A 19,662-nucleotide genomic window follows, 5' to 3' on the forward strand; every position below is an offset into this window, starting at 1 on the left:
CGACGAGGATGGGATTCGAAACCACGCGGGCAGAGCCCAATAGATTAGCAATCTATCGCCTTAACCACTCGGCCACCTCGTCTTAGTGACAGAGCATATATTTACTAATATGTTGGTAACAGCTACAATGTATTTGTATAACATATTATTACTTTCTAAGTAATAGCAGCTGTAAAGAGTTAACACAACATGAAGAAGTTCCACAAAATAAATACAATTTTTTTTACATTCGTATTATCATCGTAAGTCTTTTTCCTTTCAAACGAATCATTGATTGTGAAGTAAAAAATCCTACATTTATCGCCAAAGTTATATGTTGTGAGGGAGTAATATATTACGAAAAAACTTACTTATACTTTTTAAATGATACCTTTGACTGCATTTTTGTATTAAATTTTTAAAATACGAGTACAGAAACTGTGATGAATGCTCGTTTTAGAAACTTAACTTATCGTTCATTAAAATAAAAAATGGTTTTAGTATATTTTTGCAAAATTAAGGGTCACGAACTAAATAAAATCGAAACCGAATTAAAATAAAAATCAAATGAAACAGTAAATAGCATATCGCATTTCTAGTTGCGTCGTTTAAGCAACACCTTGTTAAATTTCACACAGTTCAGGATAAGATATTGCATAAAAATGAACAATTTGTGGCTATTATAGAAAATGCCTCAATATTTCGCAATTTTTCGAACATGCAAAAACAGCTTTTTATTGCAATTACTTGTTAACGTGATTAAGTTAAATGGTTAAAGCAAAGCTAGTTAACTTACTCATGAACATCGTTAAAAAACAACGTTAAAACTGGTAAATTATTTTCAAAACAACTATTACAAAACTTTAGATATGATGGAAATCTTTCTTAATTTGTGGATAATTGTAGGAAAAGAGCGCCTTTTAATTTGTTTTTAGATATTTATTAAAAAAATAAAGTTCTTAGGTCGTGTAAAAACAACTAATTATCATTCTGTCCAGCTCGCAAACACCCAGAATAATGACAATTGTCAAAATGCGTGAATCATAGGATTAACCTAAAAACCTAAAAAATCATGTTTCTACATTTTAAATGGATACCTGTGATTGCACCTTTGTATTCAATTTTATACATTACCTGTATAAAAACTGTGATAAATGTTCGGCTTATCAACTTACGTTACTGGGCATTAAAACAAAAATGGTTTGAGTATATTCTTGCAAAACCCGGTGGCGCAAACTAAGTAAAAGTGAAAATGACAATGGATAGTTTACAGCATATCACATTTCTAGAAGATAGTTTAGCCATATTATTCTACTATGAACGAAACCAAAAAAAATATAAACAATGAAAAGGCCTGACATGACCATGCTTATGTCGACTTCCTGGATTTGAACAAGAACAACTGAATATTTTGCGAATATTTTATAAAGTGATTTTGGAACTAATGTATTTCTGATCAAACAAGAAATACCTCCATAAAATCTGACAAGATATATAAATCTGACTTCCGCCATTTGAGTAATGGTGACGTCCATTGTTTGACATTTTGCCCCTTAGACTAAGGTATGACTCGTGTTAATTAATGATTGTTCGAAAGTAGATGACAACAAAGAGATTGTTTGTATGATGTTGCTAGTGATATCGAATTTTGAGTTTCAATAATCCGAGCGTTACCGCTGAAGTTTATAACCTTTTATCACCGATTTGTTTCTTACTATAATGTGAGGAACGCAAAACAAAAAATATGCGTTTACTATGCGTTTCCAAAAAAACTATAAACCCACATGATCATTTGAGCTTATCTCTCAGTTCTTTATGGAAACTTGCTTACAAAATATACGCTTTCTGAAACATTGTATCGTCAACATTCATCAACATTTGACATAAAGAAACAATAACAATGTAAAAAATAGTGTGCGACGAGGATGGGATTCGAACCCACGCGGGCAGAGCCCAATAGATTAGCAATCTATCGCCTTAACCACTCGGCCACCTCGTCTTTTTAAAATAGCATATATTTAGTAATATGTGCATTACAGTACAATGAATAGGTATGACTTATTATTACTTTCTAAGTAACAGCAGTTTAAAGAGTTACCACAATGTGTAGGCGTTCGCTAAGTTATATACAAACACGTTACATTCGTATCAGCGTCGTAAGATTTCTTATTTTTAAACGGTTCATCGATTGAAAAGTATTAGTCCTATGTTTATCGTCATAGTTGTACCTACGTGGGAGTGACATAATTCGAAGTGTTTTTGCTCCTACATTTAATTACCTGCGATTGAACCTTTGTACCTAATTCTTACATTGCAGTTCCTCAAACTATGAAAATGTTCGGTTTAGCGACCTGGCATACCTGAAACATGCATTAAAATAAACATGTATTGAGTACATTTTGGAAAATTCGGATAGCACAGGCTAAAAAAAATGAAACAAAATCAAAATTAAAATTAAAATGAATAGACGATAGATTACCATATTATTCTGCTGTGAAAAAAACCGAAAAAAAATTATAAACAACAAAAAAGCCTGACCATGTTGTCAGTTGCGTAGTTCAATAAAGTCACTAAATCGTTTTCATATGAAGCAAGATGTCGAATTCCTTGATTTTTAACCACAATAACTTGCTAAATTTCCACGATGTTTAGAAAAAGATTTTGCATGAAAATCGACAATTTGTGGCTATAATAAAAATTGCACCTGTTATTTCGAAATTTTTTAAACATGTAGGCACTAAGACACCTTCTTTTTGCAAGTACCTTTTCTACTTATTCTACGCATGAACATCGTTTACAATCAGCGTTAAAACTTGTAAATTATTTTACGAAAAACTATTACACAACTTTAGATATAATGGAAGTTTTGCTTAATTTGTGAATAATTGTAGCACAAGAGCCTCTCTTATTTTCTTTGTTTTCATTTTTTGAAAATAATTTTTTACTTTCTTAGATCATGCAAGAAACACAATTTTTCTTTTACGTCGGAGATCACGAAGACCCCAATATTTGTACAATATGCACATGTTGATCTTACCTACATTAAGCACATTTCTATATTTTGGATGTAACCAAAATAGCGTAACTACTAAAACCATTCTGAACATTGTCAACTCAGGTTTGAAAACTTTCAAAATGCCTGAATCAGATAGTGAGGTTTCCCGATTTCGAAGATTTGTGGAAACAAAGTTTCTTTTCGGATTCTGCACTGCGATTATTGCGTGAATTACGCGCATGCACTGTTTGAAGCGCGTGTAATATATATTTAGCAGTTAAATACTGTTTTTTCTCTCTCGCAACAAGCTGTTATTGTTAACTTTAGTATTTAACAATTGTTTCTTTTCTTTTATTTACTATGTCGAACTCGACAAAACAAGACACCGCCTAATCAGTGCAAAGGCAAGAGATAAAGGATGACGCAACGAACAACGATAGTTCAATGTTTTTATTCTGTCTAAAAATTGTTAAATAGGAAATTATGTTCGAAATTGCTTACGACGTCATTGAGTAGCAATTTCAAAGGCTTTCCTAACCGAAGAAAGCATAAGAACCTCTTGTTCAGCTATTACATAGTACGGTGCGTTTTATCCTGGAGTAAGAGGCGATTGCAATAACAGCAATCGTCTTCGTGCAATGATCTCACGTCGACGTTCTCTTTGTAAACTTTACTTGTATTATTTGTACTTGTACATTATTCATGACGGATCTCGACGAATTCAGCCAACGGGAAATACCAATGTTCACCAAAAAAGTAGTTGCTTTTTGTGTTTGTCGAGATGTGAAAATAATAGAATTAACCTATGTGATTACTTTTAGTAGTAAACTTTGAAAATTGGCATCTCTCAATGTACAATGAATTGAGTTAATAGAAAATAACGATGAACACTTGCCTGACAAATTATTTGTTTTAGACTTGATCGATGATTTTTCTGAGTTTTTTTTTTAAAAAAGGGTAAAACCATCAAATATAGTTTTTGTTGATGTTGATTTTGGAACTAATGTTTTCCTGGTCAAGTACAAAATAACTTTATAAAATCTGACAATGCATATGAATCTGACTTCCGCTATTTGAGTTATTGTGACGTCTGTTGTTTGACCTTTTGTCCCTAAGGCGAAGTTATGAGCCGCGTTATTTGATGATTGTTTAAAAGTTTTTTCAAAAGCCAAGCTTTACCGCTTAATTTCGCAACTTTTTATCACCGCTTTGATATTTACTATAACGCGAAGAACACAAAACAAAAGATAACTATACGCTTTCCAAAAAACTAAAAATATAAATGGTCATCGGAGCTTATCTCTCAGTTCTTCAAGTAAATTTTCATACAAAATATACTCTTTCTTAAACGTTATATGGTCTGCAGTTCACTAACAATTTGCAAAAGAATACAATAACAATGTAAAAATAGTTTGCGACGAGGATGGGATTCGAACCCACGCGGGCAGAGCCCAATAGATTAGCAATCTATCGCCTTAACCACTCGGCCACCTCGTCTTAGTGACAGAGCATATATTTACTAATTTGTTGATAACAGGTACAATGTATTTGTATAACATATTATTACTTTCTAAGTAACAGCAACTGTAAAGAGTTAACACAACATGAAGAAGTTCCACAAAATAAATACAATTTTTTTTACATTCGTATTATCATCGTAAGTCTTTTTCCTTTCAAACGAATCATTGATTCTGAAGTACAAGTACTACATTTATCGCCAAAGTTATATGTTGTGAGGGAGTAATATATTACGAAAAAACTTACTTATACTTTTTAAATGATACCTTTGACTGCATTTTTGTATTAAATTTTTAAAATACGAGTACAGAAACTGTGATGAATGCTCGTTTTAGAAACTTAACTTATCGTTCATTAAAATAAAAAATGGTTTTAGTATATTTTTGCAAAATTAAGGGTCACGAACTAAATAAAATCGAAACCGAATTAAAATAAAAATCAAATGAAACAGTAAATAGCATATCACATTTCTAGTTGCGTCGTTTAAGCAACACCTTGTTAAATTTCACACAGTTCAGGATAAGATGTTGCATAAAAATGAACAATTTGTGGCTATTATAGAAAATGCCTCAATATTTCGAATATTTTCCGACATGCAAAAACAGCTTTTTATTGCAATTACTTGTTAACGTGATTAAGTTAAATGGTTAAAGCAAACCTAGTTAACTTTCTCATTATTTTCAAAACAACTATTACAAAACTTTAGATTATGGAAATCTTTCTTAATTTGTGGATAATTGTAGGAAAAGAGCGCCTCTTAATTTGTTTTTAGATATTTATCAAAAAAAAAAAGTTCTTAGGTCGTGTAAAAACAACTAATTATCATTCTGTCCAGCTTGCGAACACCCAGAATAATGACAATTGTCAAAATGCGTGAATCAGATATAGGATTAACCTATGCAACTACTTTTCGTGATAAACTTTGAAATTTGGCATCTCTTTGTAATATACATTATTCACTAAATTCGGATAACTCGTGACAGGACAAAAAAAATGTTTTCAAGCTTTCATTTCTAAAAGAAATTACGATTTTTGGCGTTGTTCTCAACATACAAATCATCAAAACAAGGTTTTGGAAAATAATGATGAACACTTGTTTAACAAAAAACAAACTTCGCTTTTTAAAACGAAAAATTTGATTTCACTATCAACATCTAATGCACAATCTCTTTATTGTAAGCATCTCTTAAAAATCATCAAATAAAAAGGCTTATAACTTCGTCTTAGGGGCAAAAGGTCAACCAACGGACGTCACAATTACTCAAATGACGAAAGTCAGATTCATATGTATTGTTAGATTTTATGTAGGTATTTTGTACTTGAGTAGGAATATGTTAGTTCCAAAATCACCTTCACCTCGTCTTAGTAAAAGAGTTTATATGTGAACAACCGGTACAATGAATATGTATAACTTTTTATTATTTTCTTTTCACATCTTCCTGGCAAACACAAAAAACTACTTTTTGGTGAACATTGGTATTTCGCGCTGGCTGAATTCGTCAAGATCCGTCGTCGTGAATAATGTACAAGTAAAAATAATACAAGTAAAGTTTACAACAAAACGTCGATGTGAGATCATTGACCAAAAACGATCACTTTTATTGTAATCGCCTCCTACTCCAGGATAAAAACCACCGTACTCTGTAATAGCCGAAGTAGAGGTTATTATGTTTTTTTCGGTTAGGAAAACCTTTGAAATTGCTACTCAATGAGGACGTAAGGAATTACTAACATAATTTCATATTTAGCAATGTGTAGACAGAACAATAAATATTGAACTATCGTTGTTTGTTGCGTCATCCTTCATCTCAAAGATTTGTTTTGCGAGATGCCTCTTGCTTTTAAATTGATTGGGTGGTGTCTTGTTTCGTCGAGTTCGATGTAGTCTATAAAAGAAAACAATAGTTAAGTGCTAAAGTTAAGGTGGTTCCCCTAGAAAAAATTATATCGCAGAAGATTGTCTACTTGATTCGTATAGAATTAAGTCAAAAGTTTCTTTGATTGATTGCCATGGGTACCCGTTGCTAGGAGAATTATAGGCAGACCTAACCAAATAACTGAATAACATGCTTTTTTCAAGCGAATATTTGGCCGCGTATGTTCCTCACGGGTCACGTGTATGGATTGAGTGAAACGCATTTTTGCAAGGATGAATTGTCTTCCAGAGAATGAATGTATGTTTTGGACAAAAAAAAGCTAAAACAGCGCGAAACAAGCAATATCTGGACAAAGTAACTGAAAGACAAAACTTTATTTTAACAACAAGTGGTACTAATGACTGCATCATCATGGACATTCTTGACTGGTGGATGGACAAAAGATGTACGGCAGCACTATTTCGACCTGAAAAGCACCAAATACCTAAGATCTTTTTAGGTCTAATTGATGACATGTTCACTTCGAGGGGGTGCATCGTTAAGACAGCTTTCTGACTGCGTGTGGAACACCACATTTAACATTCAGAACTGTCATATATTGCCTTAGGAGGCCATAAAGTATCATCCAGCTATTACAAAGAATTAAACATCGACGGAGGGGCAAGAAAACCGTCTAAACATGCGAAAATGGTTGCTATGGGCTGCTGTTGGTTGGGAAAAGTGCCAGTATTAAACTGCTGAATAGATATTAAACGCGCTTCAAACAGCACATGGGCGCAATTTACGCCCTCATGGCAGTGCAGAATCTGAAGAGAAACTTTGTTTCTCGAAATCTTCGAAATCGGGAAACATCGCTTCTAAGTAACAGAAAATTCAGTTAACATAATTTTCAGAGGTTTCATAAAATAAATATAAAATTTGTTACATCTTTATCGGCATTGTAATTTCTCTTGATTAATCCTGATCCCACTGTTTAGATGGATACCTGCGGCTGCACCTTAATATTTTATTTTTACATTACGGTTAAAGAAACTGTGATAAATGTTTGGTTTAGTAATCTGACTTACCTGGCATTAAATAGAAATACATTGATTATATTTTCACAAAATTAAGTGGCGCAAACTAAATAAAAATAAAACTTTTGATTAATTTGAAACCAGAAAAAAGATTAAGAATGTCAAAAGCTGACTTTGCATTGCTTTTGTTAAATGTGACTACATAAATATCTTGGTACAGTAATTGATCACACTCTGAATGTTGGTTCACATTTTTATAGCGTGTACAAAAATCTCGTCAAAATTAAGGTTGTTGTGTAAACTCAAGTATTTCTTAAACGAAGAAGAATTTCGTATTGACAAATAAAAAGACCAGAATGTTAACAATATGGTTCTTTAACGCAAAATAAAGGCAAGAGCAGCTAAACATGTTTGAATACATCAGGTAGTTTGTTACCTAGCATGTTTACAAGAAAATTTCTTCACTCTCTCTCTCTCTCTCTTTCCTTTTGCTCATATTATGTAATATTTTAATCATATTCTGTACGAATAATTACATTTCTCAATACTCATTTTTTTAAAAGCTAGATCACACAAATGTGGCATTAAAAAGTAGAGTTTGTTAAACTTTTTTCAAATAGCTATAGCGCAATGAAGCGCGAGGTTTGCTGGGAGTAAACGGTAATTTATATTCTTTGCGCATGCTTAATGAAATGCCATAAACCAAATACATATGCTGTACCACTCCTATCTATTCAAGTGGAGAATAGCGTACAGAAAACAGACTTCGAGTGTGTACCAAATATATCGAACAGAAAACATATTACATCTGATACTTATAACTGCAAACACACAAAACAAAAAAGATTTTGATCATATAACCTGCAAAATAAAATCAGTAAAAAAATAACAGCAAGAACATACGTACTAAAAGCATTTGACGGTTTTTTTAATAAAAATTTTAAAGACGTTAAAAAATGTAATAATATTTTTCGAGATACAAAATGTCTAAGAATTGAATAGAAACTGCATTTAAGATTTTACTTCATTAGCTACTATTATTGTTGTTATTATTATTGTTGTTAGGAATTGGTGTATTCCTTTTTTACAGTATGTTTATCACGCCAGTAAAATTATTTTTGTTTCTCTACATCATTCCACAAATACCATTAGTTTATTCGAAGAAAACCACAATAATTCAAGAAAACAAATCATTGCAACGAAATGATGCAACGTGGATGATAGATCTGGAAGTAGCACCTTGTTTTAACGACACAATTGCGCCATGTGCGTGCAAGCAAGTACAACATCGAATTGTACATTGGGAGTATGTGTGTGATAAACAGCAAAACTCGAAGTTAGAAAAAGATCTTGTTGGATTGCATTGTAAACAAGTGAAAATTATATATCCAATACTCGGCGTAGATGTGCGTAGTAATTGTGAATTACGATGTAAAAACACGGATTGTAGCCCTGAAAGATAACCAGTAAGACATTTTGATACGTTGAGACCTTGGACTAGTTGAACAACTATGTTGTTAAGGGACAAAATTGTATTGTATTTTATATATCGCCTTGTATTATTTTATTAAACTTTCGTTGTTGGTTTTTTAGGGGCACTTCCACATACCTTTGATGCCATAGTTATTCACAAGTTAAAGTAAGACTTGATACACGATTACATTAATTGAATTTGATTTGTCAAAATTATATTGAAAATTACCCTATTCAGGCCGGAGAGGTGGTGGTGGTGGTGTATATTTCTTATATGATATTGCATTGCTTTTTCTGAGTTTCCCTTTAAATGACCTGCAAAATGTTAAGAAAAGTCTTGATTTTAATAATGTCGTCAAAACTTTTCTTTTAAATTTTATTAAATTTGTCGGGGCTATAAGGATGCAAATATTATTATGCCTATAGCACTTTTTGTTTAGGAGATAAATAGGGGGAGTCCCTTCCGTCTTAGAGACCTAAAGATTCCCTAAAAAGCTCGACATGGTTAAAATGAAATAAAAGCTTGACAAGTGATGTATGCGAATAGATTTTAATAATTTTTCTTTTGACAAAATGTAGTAAGAGAGGTTATGAACTCGCTTCTATTGTGGTTATAATAGCAACTGCTCTAACATCAACAAAAAGGAAACGTGGAAAACGCCGTATGTGGAACAAAAATGTCGGCACGAAAGAAGTACTTTGTTAAATAAATTACGGCTAGAACAGAAAGAAGATTATTTTCGCTTTATTTGAATGTCTTCTGCTTATTAAACTTGCCTTTTTTATTTATATATTATTGCTGTATAATTCTCTCTAAATCACTTAATCAAGAAATGTTTGTGAGATTCTAATTGTATATATCATGTTTTTTTACCGTCCTGCATTTTGTTTATTTTTGATGAGCATTTCACTGCGCACACACTCGACTAACAAAAAAACGTTTTGATTGGTTAAAATCTTTAGGTAAACAGAGTTACACCGTTTTAAGTTTTTTAAAGTGTGGGAAACATAACAACGATTTCCGTATGACACAAAACCCGAGTTATCGAATTTAAAATTTGAAAATCGAAAACTCAAATCATGTATCAAAAACTATATTTTTTATACGACGTGAGGGTGATTCTACTACCTCTTTAGTTTATTTTCACTAAAAATAAAAACTCATAATAACACGTTATGAACAGATGTGAAAGGCTTTATTCACGTCACTAAAAGTACGATTCCTTTAAATGTTTTTAGAAGTTGATTGAAAACATTTTGGAGACGAAAAACATATTTTCATTTAAGAAGCATCTCTTCTTATATTCTTTTTCTTGGCATATTAAAGTCAAAATAGGCAAAAATAAGTTCAGAATTTCTCTCTGCGCTAGCCAGAAAACTTACATTGGGAACGAAAATTTTCGGACAGAAAAAACTTTGGATGTTTTTTTGTCCGAAATTTTTTCCGTCCGAACTTTGTGTCTGTTGAAAGTTTTTTTGTCCGAAAATTTTGGTTTCATAAATGTTTTAAGAAAGGGCCAGTTATTATAGTGTAATAAGTAGTGTTATTAATGTAGTGTAATATATATTATGATGTAATCAGAAAATCAATAAAAATTGCAGTTTTTGAACTTATTATTTTCGTTATTTTTACATTTGACTCTATCTATAAAGCTGGATCCTGAAGACCCTTTCTTAGATCTTGATTAAATATATGTACACTATAAATATTCGTAGCTTTCTTTATGTGACATTTCCCGTAATTATTAACTTGGTTTAAAAAAATTCGTTTAAAAGACTTACCCATACATTTTTAGACTTTATAAATCTGGTCCGAAATTTTTTCCGCTGAAATAAAAAATTAAAAAGTATTTCCGCCAAAGATTTTTCGCCGAAATATTTTCCGCCGAAAATTTTAGTTCTTAATGTATACCAAAGTTGTCTCTTCCTATCTCAACTCGCAACGGTCCAAAAAATTGTTCCGGATGGGGAATGGCCAAAAATTCTCATAAAAGAAATTTATTGACAAACCAAAAGAGATTTTTTCCCAAAGATTAAAACAATTATTGATTATTCTTTCTATGCCTACTTGTTGGACATGCCATTTTCAATTTTCTGAATCATGTTGCACTTTTAAACAATCTTTTGGTTTCATCTCGAACAAAACAAATATATTGTTTTCTTTGTTTGTATCCACATTTCCAATTTTGAACTTTGTTTATCTATTTGTTTATCTATGCAGACGAAACCTTAGTTAGGCAAAAAAAGTTTGAGATAGAGGGAGAAAAAGTCGTAAGCGACCCGGATACGAGATAGCAAAATCTCAAAATTAGAGAAATTTTCGAGATGGAAAAGTTCGAGATGAAGAGAGGAAAGAGGGACTGATAATTTTGTTCGAGATAGACAGAAGCCATGTGAGAGAGTCAAGATTAAAAGTGTCCACTATAACCGTTCTTTTGCGTACATTTTTAAATCACATACATATAGAGTAATGTGGATATGTTGATGTAGGCATTGTTATGACAAGGTTGTTTTTAAATGGTTATATTTCTGATCTAAAAGGCTAATTTATAAAGTAAGGCTGAATTCCTCCAGCTTTTATATATATTTTGTACATATCTTTTTAAATATTAAAACAAAAACCGTAAAAATTTCACTTAAATGTTAATTATATTTATTTACTATTGTATTTCTGAACTTTAATATAAAGTACGAGGTAATGTTTCTACCTTAATTGTACTTGCAATGAAGTTTTTATGCAAAATGATGCAATAGTTGAAATGTCGTAACTGCGACTGTCTTCGTCATTTTTGGTTCACTAATTCCCGGTTGCAACGCAGTGGAATTGAGTTTAAAATCATCGGAAAACTCCTACAACTACGACGCGCGAAATGGGAATGTAGCCTGTGTGTTAGCCTTTAACGGGGTCGAGGCTACATGCTGAATCATTGATCGAACTTAGGCATTTACGTTTTCTATGTGTATTATGGAATTTAAAGTACGTGAGCCAGATCACAAAATAAACACACAAAAAAACACACAAAAAACGTCTTTCACCTTTTTGTCTTCTATAACCTTTATATTTTGTAATATTTGTTTTTTGTATGTTCTAAATCTTAACATAAATATATTGTCACGTTTTTTAGCAACGTACAGATCTTAAACGCGCCAGTTTTAGGATTTTTGGCTAGGGACGAAGTTATTGAAGGCTAGCTAGTTAGAGCTTTACTTATTACTATTCTGTATGGTATAAAGAGCTTTTTATCCTACCCAAAATTTATTTTTATGTTGATACTGTAGCCATTTAGCTAGCTCCTATCTTTGGCTAAAAGTGAGATTAAAAAAAGCAGTTTGGCTACTGTAATATTCTTAAGCAATAATTCTTATGCTGAATGCAGATGTAGCTAGGTGGCTAGCTACGTCTTTCTTTATTTTCCTGAAAACTTTTTCTGCAAATAAAATGGTTGATTAATTGTTTTAGCTGGATAGGTAACGCCTTTGTTTTTATTTAAACCGAAGTTGCAATGAAGTTTTTTTGGAAAAAGGTATTACGCCTCTATCCGCCTGTTCAGCTCTGTTTAACTGTACTAAGTTCTCAGCCCAGTCTGCTTTATTGGTAAAGACTGTTACGCCTATGGGCATGTGCAGCACGGTTTACCTGTGCTAAGGTCAGCCCACTGTGACAATTTATTTTTAAAATTTCTCGGGAATCACGCCTGTACGGATGTGCAACACTGTTTCCCTGGACTAACCGCTCAGCCCTGAGTCTGCGAGAAAGTTTTTTTTGAAAAGGTTTTATCCATATACGCTGTGCAACGCTGGGCTCAGCCCGGTGTCACAACTAATTTCCTAACATTCACAAAAACTCATTCCGCACAATAGAATAATATTGACCAATTGTTTTTGCTATGACAGGGTAACAACGGTTTGTAAACTCTACTTTTATTTCACCTATTGTTGCGAAAAATTTATTTTTTGAAAAATATGCTACATTCGCAACACTATAATGGTGCATGCGCTTCACTTGATTTACGACATACTGTATACCTGTAATAAAGCTCTCCACCTGACCGTGTGGCACAGTTTACGGCTCTTGTTAAAGAGTTCAACGCCGGGTCACTCCCCGCATGTTAGTGGGTTAGGGCTAGGTTTTATGGTAAGAAAATCAGCGGGAGTAAGTCTGCCGTAAGTCAAATTCCTAACTTAGGGGCTAAATTTCAACTTGCGTAGATCTAACTAACCAGGCTAGGATTTTCGCCCCGGGGCGGAAATGTCATATAATCGCAAAATCATTTTTAAACGGAATTGAAAACAACTATGCGCATGTATTTGATCTCCATGTGATAGCAAAACATTTTTCAGCCCTGCCCCGAGTAGAAATTTCGACCCGGGCTGAAATTCTCCATGTAAACAGCCCCTCAATGAAACTTTTTTTCTAACATCTTTAAAGTTTTTCTCTCTTTTTTTTTTCTTTTTTTTGACGTGTGGTATCATTACACTACAGAGAATTCAAGGACATCTGATCCGCCATCTTTGTTTGGGAAATTGCAACCATGTTCGCGCCATAAGGCTCTTTTTAATTTTATTATCTCATTTTTTATATTTGTCTTTTTTTATATAATCGTGTCGATTTGAATGAGTTTTAATAAAACGGTAACCAAATCTACCTGTCAAATCTTTTATACAATGTTGGATTAAACCATGGAATTTTCTACTTTTTGAAATTATATCGGTTGTAGCCATAATCGCTCACCTGTTTTTATACTGGAAGCTATGCAGAGATAATCGATTCTCACTTTTCCAGCCTGACTTGGTCGGAGTTTGAAACAAACCAAAGTTTGAACCTTCTGCACTGAAAGAGACGCCGTATCACTAGGTTGGTGGAAGAAATTGTGCAGCAAATGTGATATGAAGTAAAGAAATTCTGACAAAATGTTGTAAGCGGAATCGAAAGCGCAACAAGTTGGATATAAAGCTAATGAAGCGAATAGAAGATCAATAAAAGACTTTCGAGAGTGTTAAGGCCGAGATACATTTGAAATTTCTATTTCGAAACTGTCTGAAATTTTTATTTCAGAAATATTTCGAAATATTTTGAAACCTTTCGAAAGCTTTCGAAAGTGTTTTAAATTGCTCAGAAATTAATTTCAAGACATGCTGCAAAACTTTCACAGGTATTTCAGAGCAAGAAAATTCTGCAAATCGATTTGAATAATTTTCTATACTTCGAAATAAGTTCGAAACTGCCGACAACAGGTGCGCAATTTTCTGACGTTTATGAGAAGCTTTTGCGCATTTTCTTTTTTGGCGATAAACAGAAGAAAACATAAAAATGAGTGAATACGAAGCAGACACGATGGAGTTTGAACCTGCTTGATCCTTTTTTTGATCCTTTTGACTCATGTTTAAAATAATGCTAAAAGACTTTATATTAATTTCGAAACAATGGAAAACGTATTTCGAAATATTTCTGAAATAAAAATTTCAGACAGTTTCGAAATAAAAATTTCAAATGTATCTCTGCCTTTAGAGATATGTAAATTGTATTGTATTTGTAACGAAAACACAGAGAAAGTACTGAAATTTTAAAAAATGTCGTAAAGCGGAACCGAAAGTGCAACAGGTTGGTTGTAATGCTATTGAAGCAAATAGAAGAACAATAAACTACTTTTGAGAAAGATATGCAAATTGTTTTGTATTTGTAATTGAAACACAGAAGAAGTAGTTCATCAGCTGGCTTTGTTTTGACGCAAAACGTAATTTAATCTTTTAATAATCTTTTTCCCTATTATTACAAATAATATTATTTTACATAAAATAATTGGATATATATTTCATATATATAATCAAAAAAAGGTCCATTTCAGGAAATAATACTAATTCCAAGATGAAATCAAATGTTGGTACTCTCGGCTTTTTAATTATTTTCCTGGTTATGTGGCTACGTGTACCAATTGTGGATACAAAACCAGATGAATATTTAAGTTCGAACGGTTCGCCAGATTCTGCTCAAAACGGTGATAGAGTGGTTGTTGCTGATGATGGAGCTGAAAATAGCGCTGAAAATAGCGCTAAACATGGCGCTGATCATGGCATTGATGATGGCGCTGATCATGGCGCCGAAGAGGATGATGACGCTGAAGAGGATGATGACGCTGAAGAGGATGATGACGAAGATGAAAACGAAGACGACGAAGTTGAAAGCAATTATGTACCATCTCCAGAAATGAATCTTGGTCATGGTAAGTACCCTCATCTCATTGTAGGCTTATAGAGAGCTAAATACATATACATATACAAAATGCTGATGTCAGTTTCATGACCAAAGAAGAGGGAAAATATGTTAGTAGCGTATTTTAGAAGGCTTAGTATTTAAAATAGGGTTGATTTAGTAATTCACGCGACTATACTATTTTTTACCGGGAAAATTTGTCGGATTCTATTTTTTAAATATATACACATTTTTTAAAGCTATACTCAGTTATGACCTCAAATGAGCGATTCAACAATTTTCTAACAAAATTGATAAAAAATTGTTGATAAAACATTCGCAAAAACATTTTTTTAGGAAATGCTGATCCTATTGAGCATGATTAAATAACCATGATAAGTTCTTGCTTATAATTCAAAAATTTAAAGAAAAAAGGTCAAAAATATCGAAGAACTTTATACAAGAAGTGTTTATCTACTCTACAGTTTTATCCATACCAGAGTTTTAAGTTGATTAATCTACTTGACAGGTTAAAATATATTAATAAATGGTCTAAGTTACTCTACGGTAAGATTGTGCGCAACATTTAATTGTTTCGTTACATCACATTATTAACCAGTCTTTACGCTCCAGTACGCGTGGAAACAAGCAAAAATTGTCCCTTTTTTAATCAGGAGACACAAACAAACCTGAAAATTATCGTCCAATTTCAGTGTTGCCAATACTCTCTAAATTATTGAAAAAGCAGTACACACACACACAATTAATGGAATTTTTAGAAAATGAGAAATTACTAAATGACTTCCAATTTGGCTATAGAGCTAAACGTTCAACATATCTTGCAACAACCCTACTTGTTGACGAAGTAAGACAAGCTGCCGAGAACAGAAAGTTAGTTGGAGCGCTGTTCCTGGATTTAACTTAAGCGTTCGATACGATCAGTCACGATGTAGTCTTAAGAAGACTTTCATCTTACGGTGTTGACAATGTAGAATTGTTGTGGTTTACAGATTATCTTTTTAACCAATTACAAGTTGTTAAAGTTGGCAATCGAACATCAGCAAGTTTTAATGTCGTAAATGGAGTGCCGCAAGGATCGATAATCGGTCCTATACTATTTTTAATATTTTTTAATAATCCCCGGTTTGTAAAATAAACTTTGTATCATTTTAGATAAAGGCTTGTTTAATGGTGATATTCGGTTAACTTCAGAACAGAAAAAAAGGATCATGAATCGCAATCAGAAGAGGGCCGCAAGAAAAACAGGCTTATGGACACAAAACACTATCTGCTACAAAATTGACCAAAAGAAATTGCGTAAGTGCGACATTCTAAAAAAATTCTAAAAAATAAATAAAGGTTATGTTAACTATTCAAAATAAATTATTTTAGCCAAAGACATGAGAAGATCCATAAAAAGGGCAATAAACAAATTCCAACAGGCATTGAAAAACTGTGTAGAATTTATTAACTTGAGAAATAATAAAACATTGGAACAAAGAATTAGTAGGGAAAAGTATCATGGTGAACCCGTCCCTCACATCTTCTTCACAAGAAATCATATAAATGACACGTAAGTTATCACGTTTTAAAACAATAGCCGCTTATAAATCTACTTCGAATGTTATTTTTCGATTTCCAATTGTCAAAAGCAGCAAAAGGGGCGCGTAAACTTTTAAAGGCCAAAAGCATGTAAGCATGAACGTTGGACGTAAAAAATTATTTCTGTTTAAGAAAATAAGTCTTCTCAAACTATTATAGTTGCTGAAAGAAGAAAAAGAAAACAAACCAAAGAAGTATGCAAAAAGTAAAACGACTGTATCAAGAAGGAAAACTGAAAAAATAATTCAATTTTCTCGTTTAAGATATAAAACTGTATGACAGTCAACTTTTGTTCAGTATTTTCGTATGTCACCTAGATCATATTTGTGTGTTCACCATCCATCTTAAATTAAAAATGATAGTTTGGATGGCTCTTGCAAAAAGTTGTTTATATGACGTGGCTTGGAGCATTTTAATTGGATACCACTTTGAAAACGAGCGTAAAAGTATGAGTCGACTTTTGAAACCTCGCTGAGCGGACCGCTTTTAGCGGGTTTGGAACTTAAAGAACAATAGCCGCTACGCTCAGCGCGTTTAGAAACGCGTGGTGGAAATTCGGCTTTAAATACTCTAGAAATACCTATTTTACATTTGTGATTACTTTTGCGTAACTTTTATGTTTAGTTGTAAACAGTTTTTTCAATTTTATCGTGATATATAATTATGTTGTTATTACAAACGCATAATTAGCAAACAAACGCACGTGCTATATACCTTTGCTAACAAAAAGAAGAAAGTTTATATCTCGTTTTAAAACAATTTTTGTATGATGTGTTTATACAAAGTTAATTTTAAACCTACTATTCCTGCTTTGATGTAGCGGGTGTTGGTCTTACGCTGGAAGAGTTGAGAGTACCGGTAAAGTTCCCGGTCAACAAATTCTACATGCTGGCAACGGTTGCGAAGATAGTATGTTACATGAGATCGCTCATGCTGTTGGATTTTGGCATGAGCAGAGCAGACCAGATCGCGACAAATATGTGAGAGTCATGGTAGGAAACATAAAGGACGAATACAAAGGACAATTCAGTAATAGCTTATGATATATATTTTTTTGTTTACTAAATTTCTCAACAAGTGCCCAAATTTTACTAGCGCACTTTGATTCAATTTTAGCAGCGGTAAAAAAATTATGAGGAAAAAGGTGCAAGATTAAGGACATAAACTTTAACGTAAGAACTTTTTTGGAAACTAAGAAAAGCCTGTCGCGAAATAAAATTAAAGAAAAATGTAAGAAAACAACATCAATTTTTTTCTACGTATCGCTTTTTCCAATTTATCACCTTGAACGCACTAGAGATTACTACTTATTTGACAAAAAATTAAAAAAATTCGCCATTTGAAATTTATCTGTAATGTTGCTAAAAATATATTTACGCGAGTTTTTTACTCTAAAATAAATGTAAAAAAAGGGAAGGAATGTCAGCAGTCGCAAAATAAATAGATCTTTTTCTGATTAGATAAATCATCTGACGAAGCCGTTGACAGCATGGGTTATGCTTATGACTTTCAGTCAATTACACATTATGGCAAGTATTTTTTTTCGAAAAATGGGAAGAAAACATTAAAGGCAAGAAGGAAATATCGTAAGTTCGCGAAAGAAATGGGACAAAGATCTTATCTGAGCTTACTAGACCATGCTCAAATGAGAGGCATGTACAAATGTAACAAGATTCCAAGTCTGGAAAGCAAAAAAGTGTGTGTTAGCAAGAAAACTAAAGGCCGTGATTACAGAGGAAAGTTAGACTACACAGAACATGGAGTTATGTGCCAATCTTGGAACCATCAATATCCACACTCCCATAATTATACTTGCAAAAAGAAAAGAGAAGGTCTTGGAAGACACAACTATTGTCGCAACCCTTTTGGTCAGAAAGAACGGCCATGGTGTTTTACGACATTAACTGGTACTGTATGGCAGTACTGCGATTTAAAGCTTTGCGACGATTAACAATCCGTATACCGGAAGAAAAGTTGTGAAAACTGTTTATTTTTACTTGCTAGTAATAATTTACCGAAATATTATTTTATTTTATTTTATATTATGTAGGATTATGCATGAATGATAACTAGAAATTAAAAAAAAGGTTGCGAAGCATTTCGCAAGTTCGCAAAAATAAAACTATCCAATACTTTGTCCCTAGCGCTTCTTGTTTCTTTGGCGCTAACATCTTCCGAAATACATCAAAATTGAATATCATAGCGTAGAAGAACCCTGGGGACGAGGTAGGCAAATGAACGCTCTGCAGAAAAATTCATTGCGCAAAAACAGTTTTTTTTTTTTTTTGCGAATAGACTGCGCGATTATTTGATGTGTGTGGGATATTCTTTTCAAAATGTGCGAGAAAATTAAATTACACGAAACTAACAAAAACGAATAGCGCGTGTTAAAATTTTGTACCGCCTTTTCCCACAGAATGATAAAAGTAAAGAGCGCAATACAAAATTACACTTTTAAAAGTATTCCGAAAAATACATCGAGTTGTACAACCCGCAGTAGTTGGTCCTAACGTTAACGATTTCGTAAATGACCTTACAACAAAACAACTTTATCAAGATTTATTAAATAGCTTCAATTTTGGGCAGAAAAACAATAACGGTTTCGTCTTCTTTTCACCACACGCATTGGAGGATTACATCACTCACTCCCATTGTACACAATCTAAAAGAAAAAGAAAACATTTTCATATAGTGAAGCTTCCAGTGCCTTTAAGGGATGGGCAAGTCAATGGAATTGAAAGCGCTGCTTTTCATCTCATAAATAATTAAGGCTAATTCGGAAAAGTATAAAAGAAAAAACTAAACAATCCGGCAACTTTACGAATTTTTTATGCAAAGTTCCAACCATACCAACAATTTCCAAATCTGACAAAATTATTTTAAATTTATTTATTTATTTATTTTATTAGAAAGACTACAAGTGCTGAACTTTGACAATCATATTTTGCAATCAGACCCTTTTAAAAACTATGCTGAATTATGTCAATTATTAAATTCAGCACTAATAGAAAG

The 19,662-nt window shown here is 32.7% G+C and overlaps 1 protein-coding gene and 3 non-coding genes across 4 annotated transcripts; 1 reads left to right on the plus strand and 3 right to left on the minus strand.

Annotated features, from left to right (window-relative positions):
* Trnas-gcu (transfer RNA serine (anticodon GCU)) lies at nucleotides 1-82 on the minus strand. The gene has a single exon. It is a non-coding gene; the product is annotated as a tRNA-Ser (tRNA).
* A 1,814-nt stretch (nucleotides 83-1,896) lies between these two features.
* On the minus strand, nucleotides 1,897-1,978 carry Trnas-gcu (transfer RNA serine (anticodon GCU)). The gene has a single exon. It is a non-coding gene; the product is annotated as a tRNA-Ser (tRNA).
* A 2,411-nt stretch (nucleotides 1,979-4,389) lies between these two features.
* Trnas-gcu (transfer RNA serine (anticodon GCU)) lies at nucleotides 4,390-4,471 on the minus strand. Its single transcript has one exon. It is a non-coding gene; the product is annotated as a tRNA-Ser (tRNA).
* Nucleotides 4,472-14,229: 9,758 nt separating this feature from the next.
* Nucleotides 14,230-18,714, plus strand: LOC130626701 (blastula protease 10-like). The gene is made up of 5 exons (XM_057441338.1): nucleotides 14,230-15,079; nucleotides 16,222-16,365; nucleotides 16,441-16,621; nucleotides 17,471-17,679; nucleotides 18,111-18,714. Exons 1-5 carry the CDS (start codon nucleotides 14,725-14,727, stop codon nucleotides 18,599-18,601), a joined length of 1,380 nt encoding a protein of 459 aa, XP_057297321.1. The 5' UTR covers nucleotides 14,230-14,724; the 3' UTR covers nucleotides 18,602-18,714.
* Nucleotides 18,715-19,662: the final 948 nt, after the last annotated feature.

Source organism: Hydractinia symbiolongicarpus, chromosome 2 (assembly GCF_029227915.1).
Source record: "Hydractinia symbiolongicarpus strain clone_291-10 chromosome 2, HSymV2.1, whole genome shotgun sequence".
Lineage (NCBI taxonomy): Eukaryota > Metazoa > Cnidaria > Hydrozoa > Anthoathecata > Hydractiniidae > Hydractinia > Hydractinia symbiolongicarpus.

Coding starts and splice junctions, on each gene's coding strand:
- LOC130626701 (XM_057441338.1), top strand. CDS start 14,725: ATGAAATCAAATGTTGGTACTCTCGGCTTTTTAATTATTTTCCTGGTT. Junction 15,080..16,221: donor AGAAATGAATCTTGGTCATG/GTAAGTACCCTC, acceptor GTATCATTTTAG/ATAAAGGCTTGTTTAATGGT. Junction 16,622..17,470: donor AGAAATCATATAAATGACAC/GTAAGTTATCAC, acceptor GCTTTGATGTAG/CGGGTGTTGGTCTTACGCTG.